The 20,378-nt window shown below is 41.4% G+C and overlaps 1 protein-coding gene across 1 annotated transcript in view; it reads right to left on the bottom strand.

The window, feature by feature from the left end:
* Positions 1-20,378, bottom strand: part of UBAC2 (UBA domain containing 2) — a 187,149-nt gene that overhangs the window by 39,666 nt on the left and 127,105 nt on the right. Inside the window, exon 7 of the mRNA XM_054446144.2 lies at positions 5,930-6,175. Coding sequence (XP_054302119.2) covers positions 5,930-6,175 — 246 coding nt within the window. The remainder of the gene's footprint in view (positions 1-5,929; positions 6,176-20,378) is intronic.

Here is a 20,378-nt window from a genome sequence, read left to right as displayed (position 1 = left end):
GCTGGCCTAAGGGCTTGCACATGGCAGCAGAAAGGAGATGCAGCCACAGAGCAGGCAGGAGCCTTGTGTTAGAACCACCCTGAAAGCTATGGAGAGGCCCTAAAGGATGATAGCTGGAATGAAACAATCAGATTTGTGTTCTCACAGAGATCACTGGTGGAGGCTGTGGGGCAGGCTCAGGAGTGAGGCAGTCGGCGACGGAGATGGGAGGGAAGAAATCCAGGCAAATGGCGCTGGTGGCCTGAACTACAACACTGGAGATGAATGACGGACTTACATCAAGGAGGGAGACTCTTTGGGGCTGAACTGGTGGGGAAGGCAGGAAGGACATGGATGCATACGTGGGAAACGTCTAGGGTGAAACTCTAGGTTTGGACTTTCAGGTAAACGATGGTGCTTTTCATCAGGTAGGGAGTGAGAAAGGGAAACGAATTTAGCAAAGGAACAGTACATGTCAGCCGTGTGCAGTGGCTCACGCCTGTAATCCCAGCACTTTGGGAGGCCAAGGCTAGTGGACCATGAGGTCAGGAGTTCAAGACCAGCCTGGCCAACATCGTGAAACCCCATCTTTACTAAAAATACAAAAATTAGCCGGATGTGGTGGCGAGCGCCTGTAATCCCAGCTACTCGGGAGGCTGAGGCAGGAGAACTGCTTGAAGCCAGGAGACAGAGGTTGCAGTGAGCCAAGATCACGCCACTGCACTCCAGCCTGGGCAACAGAGTGAGACTCTGTCTCAAAAAAAAAAAAAGAAAAGAAAAAAAGAAACAGTACCTGTCAAGAGCTGATGGGACACTGAAGTGGAGATGTACTATAGGCAGTAGGATATTTCGGTCTGGAGCCCCAGGAGAGAGGGAGGTCCAGTCTCTAGATCTTGAGGGACTCACGGGAGCCATGAGCTCAACAAAGTGATGAGGAGAGGGGCTGGGTGGGTCCCCTTGGGTGTCTGATGTGAAAAGCTCAGTAGGCAGAGAACTGAGTCTTGGGAAACAACCTATTTAGGGAGTGAACAGAGGAAGGAGAGCTCGATCCAGAGTACAGCATCAGCCCAGCCACGGCACTCCTCTGAGAGCTGGGCTTTAGAAACCTCCTTCTATTTGTCTCCTCCTCTGTGGTTTTTCCTTTCCCTTGTCCATCTTACGCTGCACAATAAAATGACATTTTTCTGAGATAACTGTCCTATCTTTGTTACTGAATAAACAATTTTTCACAGCCAATGTCCAAGCTGAAATCTATTGTCAGGCTTAAACTACCTCCCTCCATTATCAATTACTATATCATTTCCCATTTCTCACTACATATCTACCCACATGTCAATCACAGGGCTCCTGGAGGCCTCTCCTTTTTAAGGTCTCATTAGCACCTCCATGCCTCACTCTTGCTGGTCCTCTCCTCTGGAATGATGTGCCTTACCCTCTCCACCCATCCAAATTCCACCCGTCCTTCTACTTCCTGAAATCTTTTTTGGCAGCATCAGTCCACACCAGTGGCTGTCTCCTCAGATTTTCACTGCATGGGTGCTTCAGTAAATATTTCCTTGTTTCTTGGATGTCCATCTATTTCAACTACAACTGCCTGAGCTCCCTGAAGTTGGCCACAAACTCACGGAGGGAAAGGACATGTTCTTCATTTATTTTGTGTCCACAGAGAAGCCACTAGTATTGGTCAGAGAGCTTCCCAAGCAGTCTAACTGTCTAACTGTCTAACTGTGCCCTCAGAGCCACATGAGGAGCACGTGGCAGGGGGTGGCAGCGAGCGCCTGCCAGATGGCAGGATGAACTATGGCATAAGCAGGCAAGAGAAATCTAAAGAAATACAACACTGAATCAAGACTTGAGTGTTATTTTGGAATACCTGAAATGAAAAACTGCAGACAGATCATGTGTAACATACAGTAGTTAGTAACTGAAAAAAATGACTTTCTGACTAAATAAACTCAGATTCTATGAAAAGTATCTAAAAATCAAGTTTTTAAATAAATAACAGTTGTATTTTAAATGAAATACACAGTATGAGATTGCCTACAATAAAAGATACAGGAGCAAACAACAAAAACATATATTTGAAACATAAAGAAGAAGATGGAAGCAAAAGTTCTAACTTAACCCTAATTAAACCTGAAGGCTGGCACTGAGTTTCCTGCCAGCCAAAGTGAAAAGGGGGAAAAAAAATCACCAAGGAGCTCTCATATTGGGAGGTATATGAGTTAGGGATCAGAAACAGAGACCTCAGAGTCAGACACAGCTGGGTCTCACTCCCAGATCCCCATCAACAGCTGCATGCCCCTGGATAAGCAAGCACTCCCCTGAGCCTCCGGGGTAATGAGGGAATACCTGCATCTGTCTAGGTGCACACTAGGCAAAAATGAGATAACATATACTGAGTACTTACTATAGGACTGGCAAAATAAATGGTGGTGGTCTTCTTACTGATAAAGAGTGAAACACGCTAATTCTGCAAGAGTGACAGGACCTAAGCTCCATAAGAAAAAGGACTAGGGGCTATCTTTCTTACACCTGTGTCCTCAATGTCCAGCCCTAGGCCTAGCATATAATAAGCACTAAGTACTTATTTGTTGAAAAGTAAATGAAAATAAACTTTTCCCCTGGTATTACATTCTGATACAACTGCACCCTGTACGGTACTCGTGCATGCACACAAATACGGCAGATAATTTCCAGTGGTGGTTTAACAAAAGAGTTCTCTACGTGGTGATTTATCATACTTATGTGAATAAAACTGAGACACAGCTGAGTGAAGCAGTTCAGCAGGAGGCTAAGTGCTCAGGTTTGGGTGTACCCATGTGCGGACCCTAGAAGAGAACTTAGGAAGCTTAGGAAAAAATCAAAAGTCTGGTCTGTGCTGCCCAGCAGACCACTCAACGTAAAAGCCCAGCAAGAGCCCAGGGGCTGGTGTCCTGCTCTGGACTTCAGACCTGTTGGTGAGACCATCCTATGAAAGTGGAGGAGTCTGACAGCAGTGTGGACAGCCATAAAGGCCTGTGCCACTTCACAGGCGCCTGGTGGGAATGCACGCTCCAGCAGGGCAGGGGTTTGGGTCTGTCTCATTCCCTGAGGCCTGGGTGCAACCTGGCAGATCCTGTGATGTTCCAAGTATCTGGGGTGGGGAAAGACACCGTGCGGAGTTTACGGCAAGGCAGGAAAGGAGAACCACAATGTGGGTCCGTAGAGTCCTGGAGCGAGGGCGTGCGCAAACAGCCAAGAATCCCACTTGCATAAACTGCTGCTGCACCACGAAGTGCCTGTCTGTAGGCCACAAAGTGAGCATGTAGTCAGCAGTGGAGCCACGTTACCAAGCCAGGTGGGCCGACAGAAACCCATCGTTAGATGGACACGGGCATCTGGGCTCAGCATAGGTGGGGCTGCAGGGCATGGATGAGCTGCAGAAGCAGGCATGCCAGACCACCCTGGCAGCCACCTCTGCTGCACCATAGCCTCTTCCCAGCTAACACCGACTGCCACAGCTGGTGGGCCCCTCATGACCAAGTGACAGAGTGGAAAACAGCCAAATGGACAGGCTGGCTCAGGACACGAGTGACAGCTGAAGGAAACGGCTGCATGATGGCTCAATCTTGAAAGACAGCGATCAGGGGAACCCCCTATGGGCAGAGCCTGGGCAGCACATTTGGTCATCAACTCTGTGTGGAAAGAGAAGTGGCCTGAGGCAATTACACGTGTGGATCTGCTGGGCATGGCAGATCACCTGGTTGGTCGGTCAGGTGACTGGAAGGGAGGGAACAAGGAGGATCCAGCTAAAGGAACAGCATCAAGTGTTTTGCAGGTCGTGCCCACCACGGGCATCCACCACAGAAAAAGCACCAAATGGAAGGTGGGCAGAATGACTGTGGCTCCATCACCAGATAACCCAGCGCTGGCACATGAATGGATGGCCATGGTGGTAGCACAGAGGAATGTGTGGGTCCCCCTCACCTAGGCCGACCTATCTCCTGCCACTGTGGAGAATCCAACCTGGCATCCACAGAGACTGCGTGCGCCTGATGACTACCGTCTGCAAGGAGAACAGTCACTCAGCACCGAGACTATGCTGGGCCCTTTCCACTCTGCAGTGTTATGGAACACACTGTCTCCCACCCCTTGCCCCTGCCCCAAATTCACACGCTGAAGCCCTAACCCTACGATGTGACTGTATTTAAAGGTAGGGCCTTTAAGGAGGTAATTCAGGTTCAATGAGGTCATACGCATGGGACTTACCCAACAGGACTGGTCCCCATTTTGGGACAACTCAGAAGGGCTCTCCCAGCTTCATTGTGCTCCGTAAGACCAGCGAGGCTTTTGCTAGAACTGCAGCTGCTCCCTCTGTCCCATCTTGCTGCCTTTGCCAGCCCGCCCCCATAGACACTGATGCTGACAGTGTTCTCTCATAAACTCTTTGTATAAAAATCTTCCTGGGGAGGCCAATCTGAGAAATGCAACTTCTCTGGTTTGCTTATGAGGACAAATTCAAAGCTCTCCAATGGAGAATCTCCTCCCAGGATTCCAAAGGTATCTCAGACAACATATTTCCCCCAAATCTGCTCTTTTGATATTGGTGAAATGGAACTATCAGTCATCTATCTAAGATTATCTAGGCCAGAAACATCAGAACCATCCCCTACTTCTTTCTCTCCCTCATAAGCTCTGTGCCTCTACCTTTATACTCAATCACTACTCGTTTTTCTGACCTTGATCATTTGATTTCCCATACCTTTCGCTCTTCTCTCAGTTTCCTTGCAGGATTTACCTCCTGCTAAACACGAGGCTTCATCTGTAGCCTGTGTTCATCTTGGATGTAGCTCTTCTCTTACAGAACTTACTAGTTCTTTGCTTTCGGCTCTCAGCTCTCATCCCTACAGCGGTGACTCCATCACCTACATATATATGTAGCTTCCACATCTCCAAGATAGAGATGTCCATCCTCCAGCTTTAAATACACCATGGGCATCTTTATGGCATGTTCCAGAGTCACTCAAATTCAAGCACATCTTTAAGAAACAACTTTTGCTTCTCTATTTCTCTTGTAGACTCTGCCCCTAATAAGCTGCCCCCTTCCTTCCACCCTGATATAAACTCTGGGACCTGTATCTCCAATGGGACTCTAAGGACCTCAAACCTGATTTCACTTCTCCAAACCATCGTGAGATCTGCAGACCTACTTCTTGCATCCAATGCTAGTGGAAGACAGAGATGGCAGAGGTAATTGTATGGTTTACAACTACCCCAGGGGTAAAGAAGGTGGAGGCGAAAAATGGGGAGCCCTGTAGGCTGGCTCACAGAAGTGTCCAAGAAAGATCAGGCCTGAGGTTTTAGCCTGATGTGCACTAACCCTCCTTCCCTCACTGCCCATGGAAGACAAGTGTAGTATCGGATTGTTTGGATGCAGAATTTGAAGACAAATGTGCAATAGTTTCTGATTATTGATAGCAAGGTTGAGAAAACACAGCATTTTTTTTTTTATCTACTCCTTGGTTGTTCCACTGAAAATCTTCTTACCTTCATATTCTCTTCATTTCAACCAAGGAAAACCAAGAAATTTTACATTTGTTCTTCACTCCATAGCATATGATTAGCATTTTAACAGGAAGACACTGTGGCTTTTACAAGATTATAAAAACAGATAAATAGCACATCTTGTTAACTAGGTTGGTGTTTCTCTAAGAAGTCATGCTTATCTAATATAGGTGTAACAAGAATGTCCAGTTTGACCAATCTTTCAGCTGCAATTTATTTTTTATCTTTTTAAAAAACTAAGAATAGTCACTAACAGAGACCTACAATCTCTTTGGAAATGTCAAAATCCACTTGCAAGGCACTGGAATAAAATGTAGTCTCTATCTCACACGCAATCACAGAGGAAAGATTTGCTTGGGCCACTGAGAATTTCTAAATTTTTAGTGATTACTATCACTTTTACCTGCTGCTGTCTCTGTCGCCTCCCTTGTGCAAACTGAGAGAACATCAGCTGCCGGTCCAGCAGCTCCATTCTCTGCTGTCTCTGGATGTCCAGCGTGGCTCCCATTCCAATTCTGGCTTCGCTGGTGGGTTCTGAAGAAGAGAAGATGGGTTCAAGTGTCCAAGAAAAGAATTTTGCCATCCAGCTGGGGATGCAGAGCACCTGATGCACCTGGAACATTTTGCTGTCGTAGCACAGACCGGACATCTAAAAGAAAAATGTCCAATGTGATTGTTTAAATGTAGTATCATTTAAAAAAATGTACATGACACAAAAATCAGCAGGCTCCAGACACTGCACACGGTATTTTTCTTAGTCATAGCAGTGTTAGGCAATAAGCAAAACCCTCTACCACACTGCAGGACACTAGGCAGTACAAATCAACACAAAATTGAATTTACTCAGTAAAACAAAATAGTTTTTGATTGAATTAGAAGAGCTAGCAAAATTCTAATCATTTAGTATTCAAAGTTCTGGTAAAGATTGTCAAGACACTGTCTGCATTTTTTAACAAGCCGTAAAAGATCTGATTATTGAAACACTTTCACACTGTACTGACTCTGCGGTTACCTTTGTTGGCAGATGGCCATCACAGACACCAGCAGAAAACAACTGCCATGTCTCAGCTGACCCAGTCACACGATCAATTTATCAGACAATAAACACAATCTAAAATCTTGCTTTTTATTTACATAGTGTTTTAATCAGTTTTTCAAGTACTGATTTTTCTAGACATTTAAAATCCTCACCAATATTAGTTCCATTTATAAACCAATCTTGTCTTCATCTTGAAGGTCATTTATAATGTATGGTTACAGAAGTCTCAAGGCTTCCTATGAATTTCTAGCTAAAAATGACTACGGCTATTCCTTTGTAAAAAAAAAAAAATCTTCATGTGAATTTGATTCTTAGGATTAGAAGATCAAATTAGAACATATTTGACAACTTTCTAATATGAGAAAAGTATACTTCAATGTTTAAAAATAAAATTGAAATTGATGAATTGGAAAGAATTCTTTGAGACTGTGCTACACACCAGGCACTGTTCTGGGAACTTAGAATACAGCAAAGAACAAGATAAGCAAGGCCCCACTCTCACAGGGCTTATAGCAGTCAATGTGGAGAACAGGCAGTAATCAAGTCAACACATAAAACTATTTCCGGCAAGTTCTGGGAAGGAAATAAAGTGACTTGGGGCACGAACCTACTCTGGGGGCGGCGGGGGACGTCAGGAGAGCCCTCAGAGAAAGTGATACTTGAGCAAAGATCTTAAGGATGATGGGGTGCCCGTGACTTGATGAACTGGGGAAATAACATTTTGGGCAGAGAAAGCAGCAGATGCTGCGCAGCCCAAGCTTGGGAGTGTCTTTTAGATATCTTGGGGGGCTACTGAGTGGGCAGGTGGCTATGTAATTCTAGAACTCAAGGAAAAGGTGGAGATAAGGATTTCAGAGTCACTGGATATGATATGACATTTAGGGTAACAGGACTAGAAGAGATAAAATGGGGGGGGGAGGAGGAGACACAGCAGAAGAGAGAACAGGACTAAGGACTGAACTCAGGAGTGCACAAATATTCTATGGACAGACAGAGTAGGAAACACCAGTAAGGAAATCTGAGACAGGGCTGCCAGAGAAGAGAAGGGAAATAGAGTTTAGTTATCACTGAAGCTAAGAAGTGTTTTAAAATAGGGAATGTCAGCTATATCTAATGCAGCTGATAAGTAAGACAGAACTAGCCACTGGATGTTGCAAATGGAGGTGTTTGATAAACAAGGTGTTTACAAGAACAGTTTTGGTACCAAAGACAGACTGTAGTAGGCTGAAGAGTGAATGGTGGACAACTTCTGGTTTCAAATAATTTCTGTGCCCCTTCTCTCAAAAATAGAACAAGACAAAGAAAATGAAAACAGAAACAAACTCCAAGGTCCATGAAACCAGGAACTGTAATGCTGAACCATGCTAACAAAATAGAAAGCTTATCAAGTGATTATAAACCACTCTGCATATAAGCAGCATAAGTCCAAATGCCTGCAGAGAGTCCCGTGGGACTCAGACAAGCACAGGGACTAGAGCAAGCTTGTTCAACCTGAGGCCTGCAGGCCACATGTGGCCCAGGACAGCTTTCAATGTGGTCCAACACAAAGTCGTAAACTTTCTTAAAACATTACAAGGTCGGGCGCAGTGGCTCACACCTGTCATCCCTGCACTTTGGGAGGCCAAGGCGGGCGGATCACAAGAGGTCAGGAGTTTGAGACCAGCCTGGCCAACATGGTAAAAACCCGTCTCTACTAAAAATACAAAAATTAGCCAGGCATGGTGGCACACACCTGTGGTCCCAGCTACTCAGGAGGCTAAAGCACAAGAATCGCTTGAACCTGGGTGGTGGAGGTTACAGTAAGTCGAGATTGTGCCGCTGCACTTCAGCCTGGGCGACACAGCGAGACTCTGTCTCAAAAAAAAAAAAAAAAAGAAAAAAAGTTATGAGATTTTTTGCAATTTTTTTAAAGCTCATCAGCTATCTTCAGTGTTAGTGTATATTATGTGTGGCCCAAGACAATTCTTCTTCCAATGTGTCACAGAGGAGTTCAAAAGACTAGATATCCCTGGACTAGAGAGTCTAGGCCCTGCGGAAGGAGGAGAGAAGTAGAGGGTTACTTAAGTCTGGGTAAGAGGCACCCCAGTTCCTCCTCATGCTCCATGTACCCTTTCTCCCCTCCACAGAGAGAAGGGAAAAGCTGTGTAGGGCATGAACCAAGGAGGGTCCACGTGGGTAGGGAAGGCCAAGGCCTCTGCACAGGCAGATTATGTGCATCTCATGGGGCTGTCAGCATAGGGGTTCCAGAAGAAGACAACAGAGGGAATATGGGGGAAAGGATATTATATTTAAAGAGATAAATAGCTGAGAGTTTTCTAGAATAAAGAAAGAATATAAATCCTTAGGATGAAAGTGCAAGAGTCCCTAAAAGAATGCTAAAATGAAATTTACATCTAGTTCCACTGCGGTGAAACAAAAGAAAGAAATCCTTAAAAGCAACCAGGGATAAAATACAGACTGTTTAGAAAGAAAAAATAAACTGTTAGCAAATAACAGCAACAAAAACTGTAAGATAATTGGGAATAAATAAAAATATATATATAAGGCCTTGACAGAAAAAAATGAAAAAGATAATAAGGGATATTTTTTTCAAAACCAACCCTAGTGATAATAAAGATACCAGTTCCATGAATAGGAAGATGCAAAACTGTTAAGATACCAATTTTCATCAAATTAATACGTAAATTAAGTATCATTCAAAATAAAATCTTAACAGCTGGTGTTTTGTTGGAATGTAAATGCCAATCCTCAAATTCATGCCGAATATTTAAGGTTTGCATTTTAAAAACACCATGTTGGGAGAAAGAAGCCAGACCCAAAGCCTGAAAACACGATTCCACTCCTGTGAATGAATGAACCTAAACCACACACTAAGCAGTAAAACAAGACAGCAAAGCGCAAAGATGATGACTATGTGTGCTAGGAGGGGTCACAGGAGGGAGGGAGAAAGAAGGGGAAAGGGGTCACAGGAGGGAGGTGGGAAGGAAGGGAGGCACCATGGGCTGCGGGGCTGGCCAGGCATGGTCTGTACCTGCATGGTGGATTATGGGTATATTTGCTTGATAGTGATTTGCACGGCTTTGTGACAGTTAGTTTGTGTTGTATATCACAATTAAGAGTTAAAAGACAAAGAAATAAAAAACCCAGAAAAGGCAAGGCAATTTTAAAGAAGCATAAGTCCTATCAGATTTCAAGACGTACTATAAAGTTTGGCTACCTAAAACAGTCTGGTCTTTATCTAGGGTTACTTAAATGGTCCAAGAGAGCAAGAGCCTAGAAATAGGATCCTCAGTGTAAGGGCACCTGGTATTCAGCAGACATGGGTAAATTGGGAGGGAAGGGGCACACGGGCTATACACAAGGAAGAGACAGAACAGGGCCCCTTCCTGACACCAAACATAAACTTGCAATGGAATAAGAACTCAAATAGAATTCATGAAATTGTAAGTCTTTCTGCACAAAATACAGAAGGAATACCTTTTTGGCATTGGGGTGGCAAAATATTTTAAAATAAGAAACATAAGGTACAAACTAGAAAAGAAAACACACATTAGTCTACTTTACAATTTAAAAGCTGTAGTATGCCAAAAGCTACCATAAATGAAGTGAAAACACAAGAGACGTGAAGAAAGTACTCAGAATTCATACAGCCAACCAAGGCAGCATTCAGAACACATCAAGAAACCCTAGAAATGTGTAAGAAAGAGTCCAGTTTTAAAAGCATATGAAAAGGTAATTTCAGAAGAGAAAACTCAAATGGCTAACAAACTCATGAAAAGATGTTTATCCTCACTTGTTTTTAGGACTCTGAAATCTAAAATGAGCAATCTTAAATACAGCAACAACTGGCAAAAATGTAAAGGTCCTCTATCATCCAGTTTTATCTCTCTCTCTCTCTTTTTTTTTTTTCCATTTTGTGGAGAATGAGGTGTTGCCATGTTGCCCAGGCAGGTCTTGAACTCCTGGGTTCAAGTGATCCTCCTGCCTCTGCCTCCCTAAGTGCTGGGATTCCAGGTGTGAGGTTTTGGTAAGGATGGAGGGAACTGAGAACTCTCACACAGTCCCGAGGGAAGGTGAAGCTATGGCGCCTCTGGGGAGCAATGTGGCAACACCAAGTAGAGCTGCCGTGTGCTTTGAGGCTCATTCCACTGCAGCCCTGAATGAGAGAGAGAGGAAGCAGGAACAAATTATCCCCAAGAGGGGAACAGCTGCAGAGTGGGTTATTCATACAACACAGTACTATACAGGCATCCAGATGAACTCCATGTGCGTGTACTGATGTGTTTAAAGTGGAATGAAAAACACACCTAGAAGGTATCACATGTTGCGCTCATCTTCTTGCAAAATTTCAGAAAACAAAATAATAGTCTATGCCGTTTGTGCACACATCTGTCTGCTGTAACCACAGAATCACAGAAAGCAGCCTTTGCTGTAGAGGGGTGATGGGGGACAGGGTAGGGGGTAGGGAGTGGCATTCTCTGTAACAAATATATATTTTTAATGAAGAGAGACATATGAAGTCAATATGGAAAAAAAACTAATGAATTGGAGGCAAGGAAGTAGAAATCCCTTTTCTGAAGATCTGATATAAAACAGAAAATAGGGTGTATTTTCTGATATACAACAGAAAATAGGGTGTATTTCTATTCAGCGTATGCTGAATAGCATTACGCTGATTCAGCAGAAGATAGCAAAATGTTATAAACATAACAAAATATTAAAAATATACAAATTAGAGCTGTGAGATTTGAATGAAGTACAAAAATTAAACATTTTTATTTTTCGGTCTCAAAGTATCCAACTGTGATTGTTGATTTGTTCATTGCTCCCATTAGCTATTTTAACTTCATGTACCTGGAAGCTGTTCCTGTTTGTGGACGCTGTTATTAGGCACACAAACACAACTGACCCTTTCGTCATAACAAAGCATTCTGCTGTGTTTTTAGTAATACTCATAGAGAAGTCTACTTTGTCTAATCTTAATACAGCCACTTCAGCTTATGCTTACTGTCTCCATAATATATCTTCATCCTTTTAATTTCAGGCTTTTTTTGTGTCTTTATATTTAAAGTGTGTCTTGTAGATACCATATAGCAATGTTTTTCTTTTAAATTAGTCTGACAGTCTCTACCTTTTGATTGGAGTGTTTAGCTATTATTCACACTTAATGTATTTGCTTGAATAGCTGGATTTTGCTATTTGGTTTCTGTCTGTCTCATCTGTTTTTTACTCTTTACTCCCCCTTTCCTATGTTCTTTTGTGCTATCAAATATTATTTAGTATTTTGGTTTTTTTCAGCTATATATCACTGTATTTTTCCCCTCATATTTCCCCTAGAGATTATAATATGCATTCAAAATTGAGCATAATATATTTGGAGTTAATACTGAATTACTTCATGTAAAACAGGAGAAGCTTGCAAGACCCTACAGTAAGTCCTCACTTAACTCACTGATAGGTTCTTGGAAACTCCAACTTTAACTGAAACAAAGTATAATTTTGTCTCCTCGATGCTGTAATGAAAAGACGCTGAATGAAATGACATGATTTGAATGATGTTTTGCTTAAAGTTGGAATTTCCAAGAACCTACTGACAAGGTTAAGACTTACTGTAGTTCCAAGTAATGTCTTCCCATCCACTGCGCTACTTCTGTCATATTTACACCTATATACCTTAAAAACTCAACAATACAATGTTGGTTTTTCTGCGCTCACGCCTGTAATCCCAGCATGTTAGGAGGCTGAAGCAGGAGGATCACTAGAAGCCAGGAGTTCAAGACCAGCCTGGGCAACAGAGCAAGACCCCCATCTCTACAAAAAAATAAGAATAAATAAAAAGAATTAGTTGGGCATGGTGGTGCATGCCTGTAGTCCCAGATACTTGGAAGGCTGATGTTGGAGGATCACTTGACCCAAGAATTCGAGGTTGTAGTGAGCTATGATTGCAACACTGCATCCAGCCTGGGTGACAGAGCAAGACCTTATTGCTAATTTTTTTTAAATCAGGTTTTTAAATAAATTAAGAAAAATATAATGAAAATGCATAGTTTTTGCCAGTATTTAAGGAGTTCACAATTTGGTAGAAGCTCTTAATTTATGGGGGGGGGAGGCCACAGACTCCCTTAAGAAACTGAGGAAGGTTAAAGATCTTCACTCTCCTGTCCATGCCTTCCCTGCCCCTACAATGACAATCAGACCTCAGCATACACTCACAAAACTACGTATTCAATTTCAGCAGGACCATTCTGTGAAGAATATGGATACCCCACCCAGTAATAAACAAAAATAGGACTGCAAATTCTGGCAGGGAAGTAGGGCTTTTGTGTTCATCTGCTTACATTTCTATCCTATCTATCTAAATGTAAACTCTGAATGGGGAGGATTTGGGTTGCTTTTGATCACTACTTGGCCTCTGCACTTAGAACAGTGTCTGGCACATAGTACTCTAAGTATTTCCTGGGTGAATGGTGAATTAACAAATACTCCACAAAAATAAATATATTATCTTAGATCCTTTTAAAGGAAATTGGAAAGTTATGCATTCTTTCTGGTCCCAAGTTTATACTTTCCCATATGATAAAAGATAAAGAGTTCACTTGTCCATGTCACTGGCACGCCAGCATGACCTCAAGTTGTCAAATAAAGTGCTACTGCACAATGTTTTAGATTTTCACAAAGGATTAAAATATAAAGTGCTTAAAACCCTAGTCTATGGCAAGATGGGACAAAAATAATTACATTAGGTTTCACTTAATCACTGCCAAAAGCTTTTAGAGAGCATCAGTTATTATAATACTATGTTACATTTACACATTATTTTTAATTTTAATTTTCATTATCTCTCTCTTTCCCTCCCCCCCCACCCCCCCGCCCCCCGAGATGGGGTTTCGCCATGTTGCTCAGGCTGGTTTCAAACTCCTGGCTTCAAGTGATCTTTCCATCTTGGCTTCCCAAAGTGCTGGGGTTACAGGTGTGAGCCACCATGCCTGACCTAATTTTCATTATCTCATAAACCTTTTTTGCACTGGGTCTTCTGAATGAGAGAGTTTTCTTGAAATCCATAGACCCTCTGAAAAGCTTTAGAAAAAGACCACATGCTTGGATTTGCGTGTAGGGGGCTGGGGGAGCTCTACCAAGGAGGTCTTGCAGGCCCTCAGACCTGGGTAAACCAAAGAGCAAACGGAGGGGCCACTGAAAAAGAAGGCAGCAGTGGCGCAGTCTCCGGCAGGCAAGGGGTCTGTGCAAGACGATCAGATAAAGCAAAAAGGAACAAAGAGCATATGCCTGGGAAGACAAGCTCGAGGTGGAGTTTGAGCACTTGGGCAATAGGAAGCAGGAACCCTGGCTAGGAAAGGGGACACATGGTCACGCAACCAGAGAACCCCTGGCCCACGTCCAGCTGAGAGTCTAGGCCAAAGACCCAGGCTGGCTCCAGGTCGGAGGGAGCAGCCCCCCATATGCCAACAGCAGAAGCTGTGACCCTGTAAGTCTGAGAATGTGAGGCAAGAGGAAATGATTTTCTCTTAGTCCACTAATAAACATGGACATCAATTACACGGTTCTTCAGATTTTCCAGATGCTTCGTCCTTTTAGGAAGGGAATCATGAAATAATGCTCATCAGGCAAATAATTTAATTTGCTGGGTAGAAAACATGCAAAACACTCTTGATTATAGAGAGTAAACTTCAACTGTCCTCTGGTCCTGTTTAGTACTAGCCTGAAACCACAACAGGCAAAGGTTAGAAACTATGACTTTGCAATGACACACAGGTGTCGATTGCTTTCTTTGGCCAACTGTGGCTGAACAAAAACCAACAAGGCAAGCTGTGCCAACCACCGGTCCCAAATTCAAGAAACCGACCATCTACTGGGACAACAGGACAAACCCAGGGGCTGCTTTCCCAGGGGCATGATATTGCCTCTGCATGACAAGGAGCAGCCAAAGGAATAAATGTCCCCTTGCAACTGAGCCCCAGCACACAGACTTCGTGTGCCCTCAAGGCCTGTGGTAACCAGACCGACTGAGACCTCATTTATTCATTCCACAAATATTTGCTCAATGCTAATATGTGCCAGCCTATGTTCTAAACACTGAAACATAGTAGGGAACAAAACAGAAAAATCCCTGCCCTGATGCATCTTACATTTTCCTATTCCTTCTTCTCCACTGAAAATGTTACAGAAAGAATAAGGGAACTTTGTACATTCCCTAATTTATTACTCCAAGAATGTGAATGCAAATTAGGGATGCCCAAAGTTATTTCTGCCATTTGTCATACATTTTGAAAAGATTATTCTTTTCATGACAGACAGAACCATGTGCCTTTGGCAGTTACTCTGAGACTTGTTATTCTTTAAGTACAAAAGTGATTCAGATTGAACTTTCTATAGCTTTTCTATCTCATATGAGGGAATAGAAATGATACTAAACTAAAAGATTTTGAGGTACCCAATTAAAATGCTGGATATCCTTCTGATTCTTGGAAAACCAAATTGGAATAGAGACAGAAATAATTAGACTAATCACAGATTATTCGTTTCTCACATACTGTCTTAGAAACCTGCTCTAGGCTTTTCCTTTTGGAAAACCATGCATCAGGAAGATTAGGTCCACTATGCTAAGTAGAAAACTTCAAACAACAGTGGCTTAAATACAAGAGAAGTTTATTTCACCTTCATATTTAAAAAGCTTCAACCATCTTAACTGTAGTCAAAGCAGCCAGAAGAAAAAAATAAGAAAGGACAAAAGGCGACTTTAAGGAGCCTTCTCAGAAGTCACACGAATATGTGTGTTTACAGCTCAATGGCCAGGACGCCAGGACTTAGTCTAGTGGTCAGACTGAGAGGCGAAGAATACTGAGATATGTGATCTCAGCTGGAGGCACTGCTGGCTCAAATAAAATGAACCTGCCCTTATGAAGGAAAAAATATACTGGGAGGCAACTAGAGTCTCTAGCACATGGAGAAAACCATAATCAGGTTCTTATATGTAAATGAACACCTTCCAATATCCATTTTAACAAGGGGACCATCCTCCTTTAAAAGTTACATGCACTTTCTTAAATGGATTCAACAAATAAAAAATTAATAAAAATAAGGGCTTATTTCAGTTGAAACTCCTTTCTTACGTTTGATGAAAAATAACAAACTAAAAGTGAATGTGAAGCTCTAAAAGATTTGTGGATTTATAGATACAGCCTCAATGGTGAAAAACCCAATGTTTTCCATCTAAGACCAGGAAGAAGAAAGGATATCCATTCACGACTTTTATTTAATATTCTATCAGAGGTCCTAGCTAGTATAATAAAGAAAAATAAAAGGCACAAATTGGGAAAGAAGTAAAGCATATAAACACATAAAACTTATTTCCGGATGACACAGACCATCTGTGTTGAAAACTCTAAGGAATCCACAGAAAAGCTACCAGAAATAATAAACACATTTAGAAAAGTTGCAGGACACAAGAACGAAATACAGAAATCAACTGTATTTCTTTTCTTTTTTTTTTTTTTGAGACGAAGTCTCAATCTGTCGCCCAGGGTGGAGTGCAGTGGCATGATCTCAGCTCACTGCAACCTCAGCCTCCCAGGTTCAAGCAATTCTCCTGCCTCAGCCTCCTGAATAGCTGGGATTACAGGCATCCGCCACCAAGCCTGGCTAATTTTTGTATTTTTAGTAGAGATGGGGTTTCACCATGTTGGTCAGGCTGGTCTCGAACTCCTGACCTCATGATCAGCCCACCTTGGCCTCCCAAAGTGCTGGGATTACAGGCGTGAGCCACCGCACCCAGCCAATCAGCTGTATTTCTATACGCTAGTGACAAACAATTGGGAAAACATTTATAAAACCAATTCCACTTATAATAGCATCAAAATACCAGAATTACTTAGAAATACATCTAATGAAAGATGTGCAAGACCTGTACACTGAAAATTTAAAAATTGCAAAGGGGAATTAAAGAAGAGCTAAATAAATGTAGAGACTTATCATGTTCATGCGTTGGAGAACTCAATACTGTTAAGATTGTTGTATTAGCTGTTGATTACTGAGCAACAAATTACCCAAGACTCAGTGGCTTAAAACAATAAGCATCTATTATCCAATTTCTGTGGGGGCAGGAATGTGGGAGTAACTTAGCTGAGTGGTTATGGCTCAAGGTCTCTCACGAGGCTGTAGTCAGTCAACGTGTCAGCCTATCTGCACTCAGCTGAAGACCTGACTGGCACTGGAGGATAACCTTCCAAGGTGGCTCAAAAACACACCTAGTAAGTTAGTGCTGACTGTTGGCAGGAGGCCACGAATGTTGGCCATGTGGACCTCTCCACAGGTCTGCTTAAGAGTTCTCATGGCATGGCAGATGGGCTCCCCAAGGGCGAGAGATCCAGGAGGGAGCAGAGACACAGGAGTAGCTGTGTCTTTTATGATCTGCTCTTGGGAGTCACATTCCATCATTTTTGCCACATTCTATTCATTGTAAGTATCACCAAGTACAGCTCAAACTCTAGCAGAGGAAAAATAAGCTCCACCTCTTGATGTGTAAAAGAATCTGTGGAAACATTTAAAAACCATCATCATGGCAATCCTTCCCAACTTGATCTAAAGTTTCAATGCAATCACAAGCAAAATCTTAATTCTTTTCCCCCTTTTTTGAAGAAATTACAGGCTGATTGTAGAGTGTATATTAAAAGTCAATGTCCTAAAATAAGCAAACCAGTTTTAAAAAAGAAAAACAAAGTGGGAGGACTTATATTGCCTGATTGCAAGACTTAGCATAAAGCTGTAGTAATCAGTGCAGTGTGATATTGGCATAAGGACAGACATATAGATAACTGGGAAAGAAAAGAGTCAAGAAACAAACCTATACTGGTCAACTGAGTTTTGGTGCCAAGGTCATGCAATGAGAAAAGGGTCTTTTCAATAACTGGTAATGGAACAATTGAGTGTCTGTGTGGAAAAGAATAAATCTTACCCTTTACCTCAAAAGAATTATACTCAAACTGGATCACAGACCTAAATGTAATAGCAAAAACTATTAAATTCTTGAAGAACATATAGGAGAAAATCTTTGTGACACTGGATTAGCAAAGATTTCTTAAATAGAACATCAAAAGCACAAACTATTTTAAAAACCAGTTAACAATGAATTAATCAAGACTTTAAAATTTTGCTTTTTGGTAACAGACAAGCCACAGATTGGAACACAATTTTCATAAAACATGTCCAACAAAGAGCTTATATCTAGAATATATTAAGAATTAAGTCAATTAGAAGATAAATAGCCCAATGAACAAAATGGGATAAAAGATTTGAACAGATATTTCACAAAAGATATGCAAATGACCACTAAGCACATGAAAAAAATGCTCAACATCACTAATCATTAGAGAAATGCAAATTAAAACCACAAGATACCACTACACACCCAATAGAGCAGCTAAAGCTAAAACGACTGACAATACCAAGTGTTGACAAGGGTGCAGAGAATTTGGAAGTTTCAAACATTGATGGTGGAAATGCAAAATGGTAGAGCCACTTTGTAAAATAACATGATAGTATTTCCTAATGTCAAATATACACTGACCATATGACCCAGCAATTCCGTTCCTAAAGAAGGAAAACATATGTCCACACACAAATGTGTACACAGAGGTTCACAGCAGCATTATTCATAATAATCCAAACCTGGAAGCAACTCAAATGTCCATCAATTGGTGAATGGATAAACAAAGTATGGTGCATCCATACTACAGATTAATACTTAATCTATTAATTGTTACTTAATACAATAATAAATAAAAAATTAATTTTAAAAATTGGTGAAATTTTCATGTTCAAATGAAAGAAGTAAAACAAAAAATACTTCATATTATACAATACTAAGCATATGAAATTCCAGCAAAGGCAAAACTATAATTCCATGAAGATCAGTGGTTACCTGGGGCTGGCAGCTGGATGTGGGGAAAGAGAGCATGGGGCATGAAGACACCACTCATGGTCAGGAGACTGCTTTCCATATTGATTATGGTGGTGAGCACATGACTGTATACAACTACCAAAGTTCAATGAACTATACACTTAAAATTGGTGAGTTCTATTGTATGTAAATAACATCTTAATAAACAAAAAAAGGGAAAAAGAATTTTTTAATAAAAAAGAATGTGAAGATCTAGAAAGATCTCAAATAGATACATAAATCTTTTAAATTTTATAAGAGGTAGAATTTTAGCAGAACAAAAACAAGCTTTTAACAACAAAAAACTTCTGCTGCTTTGAAAATGTTCTCAGCTATCAATATAAACTAACATGAGAAGACCTTTGATAACATCCTATGCTGTTGTTTATAAATAATAAATCAACTCAAAACAACACATGTTAATTTTACCATAGTCCTTTCCCAGAGGCTATCATCAAGACAGAAGGAAAATATCAACATAGTCAGTCCCCAAAGACAAACACTGGACACTTACACACACACACACACACACACACACACAGAGAGAGAGAGAGAAACCAAAAACTAAAAAACAAAACTACATACAGTTTAAAGAGATAATCAAAACCGATGTAAAAATTTTAATTTCTTGATAAAAAGACAATGTAAAGACCCCATGGGAAAATGTTCTGTGCTGCAACAGACATGATAATCTACCAGTAATCTCTACAATGTAAAAGTACGGGTGTTTCTTGGCAACCTCTTCCTTATCTCCACTTCTTTTTCCTTTATTCAGTAACACTACTACACCAGCCTAATATACTTTAAATTATCCTTTAAGTTTTCTCTAAATGTTTCTTTACTTCAGATTGAGTATGACAATGCAAGAAATACAAGACAATGAGTTTGTTGAAGGTGAGGTTTAAGCTGCATTTTTAACCAAGCATGGAGAGAGGACCAGTTAAATATCCTGATGATTTTAGAAGAGAAAGCATAGCTATAGGCCACATTCTTCATATTACAAAGAAAATAGAGTCTGCTAATGAGAAAAAATTTTCCTTGGCTATTGGTCAGCACACAGAACGCTGCAAAAAGTTGTTGATTGTGTTTTTCAGGGCCTCTGGAGACTTTGAAAACCTCTTCATACCCAAGATTGCCCTCCAGAATCATGTCTCCATTGCTGATGAATGGGGCCTCATCCTAGTAGTGTGGCTAAGGGAAATTTTAAGAATAACTCTGTCTGCATCTCGTGGCTGGAAGAGACATGGACGAGAGCCTTGAAATGTGCAGTGTAAGGTGCTGGACTCACTGGGCCTGGAGCAGTACACCTGGCCTTTGTCCTGGTTCTACCACCCATCATTCATGCAACCTGAACCTCAGCCTCCCTATCTTTAAAATAGGCAGTCCAGGTATTCTACCACTATAGAGAACACATCAAGAACCTAGTAAGGCAGTACACGCCGCAAGCATCCTGACAATCATGCAGTATAATGTTTTATAGCACAGAAATTATTTTTTGACAATATTGTTTTTAAACTAAAAAATTATTTTTAGAATGTGTATCAAGTAGACATTGTGCTAGGCACTGAAGATTATGAAGAATAACATATAATTCCTATAAACTAAAAGGACTCTCCTACAATTCAATACCAAAAAACTAATAACCTAGTTTTAAAAATGGGCTAACGACCTAAACAGACATTTCTCCAAAGAAGACATACAAATGGCCAATAGGTACATGAAAAAATGCTCAATGTCACTAATCATCAGGGAAATGCAAATCAAAACCACAATGTGGTATCACCTCACACCTGCTGGGACGGCTATTATAAAAAAACAAAAAAACACCAAAAGACAAGTGTTGGTGAGGATGTGGGGAAA

Source organism: Pongo pygmaeus, chromosome 14, assembly GCF_028885625.2.
Source record: "Pongo pygmaeus isolate AG05252 chromosome 14, NHGRI_mPonPyg2-v2.0_pri, whole genome shotgun sequence".
NCBI lineage: Eukaryota > Metazoa > Chordata > Mammalia > Primates > Hominidae > Pongo > Pongo pygmaeus.
This window is presented reverse-complemented; position numbering and strand designations above follow the sequence as displayed.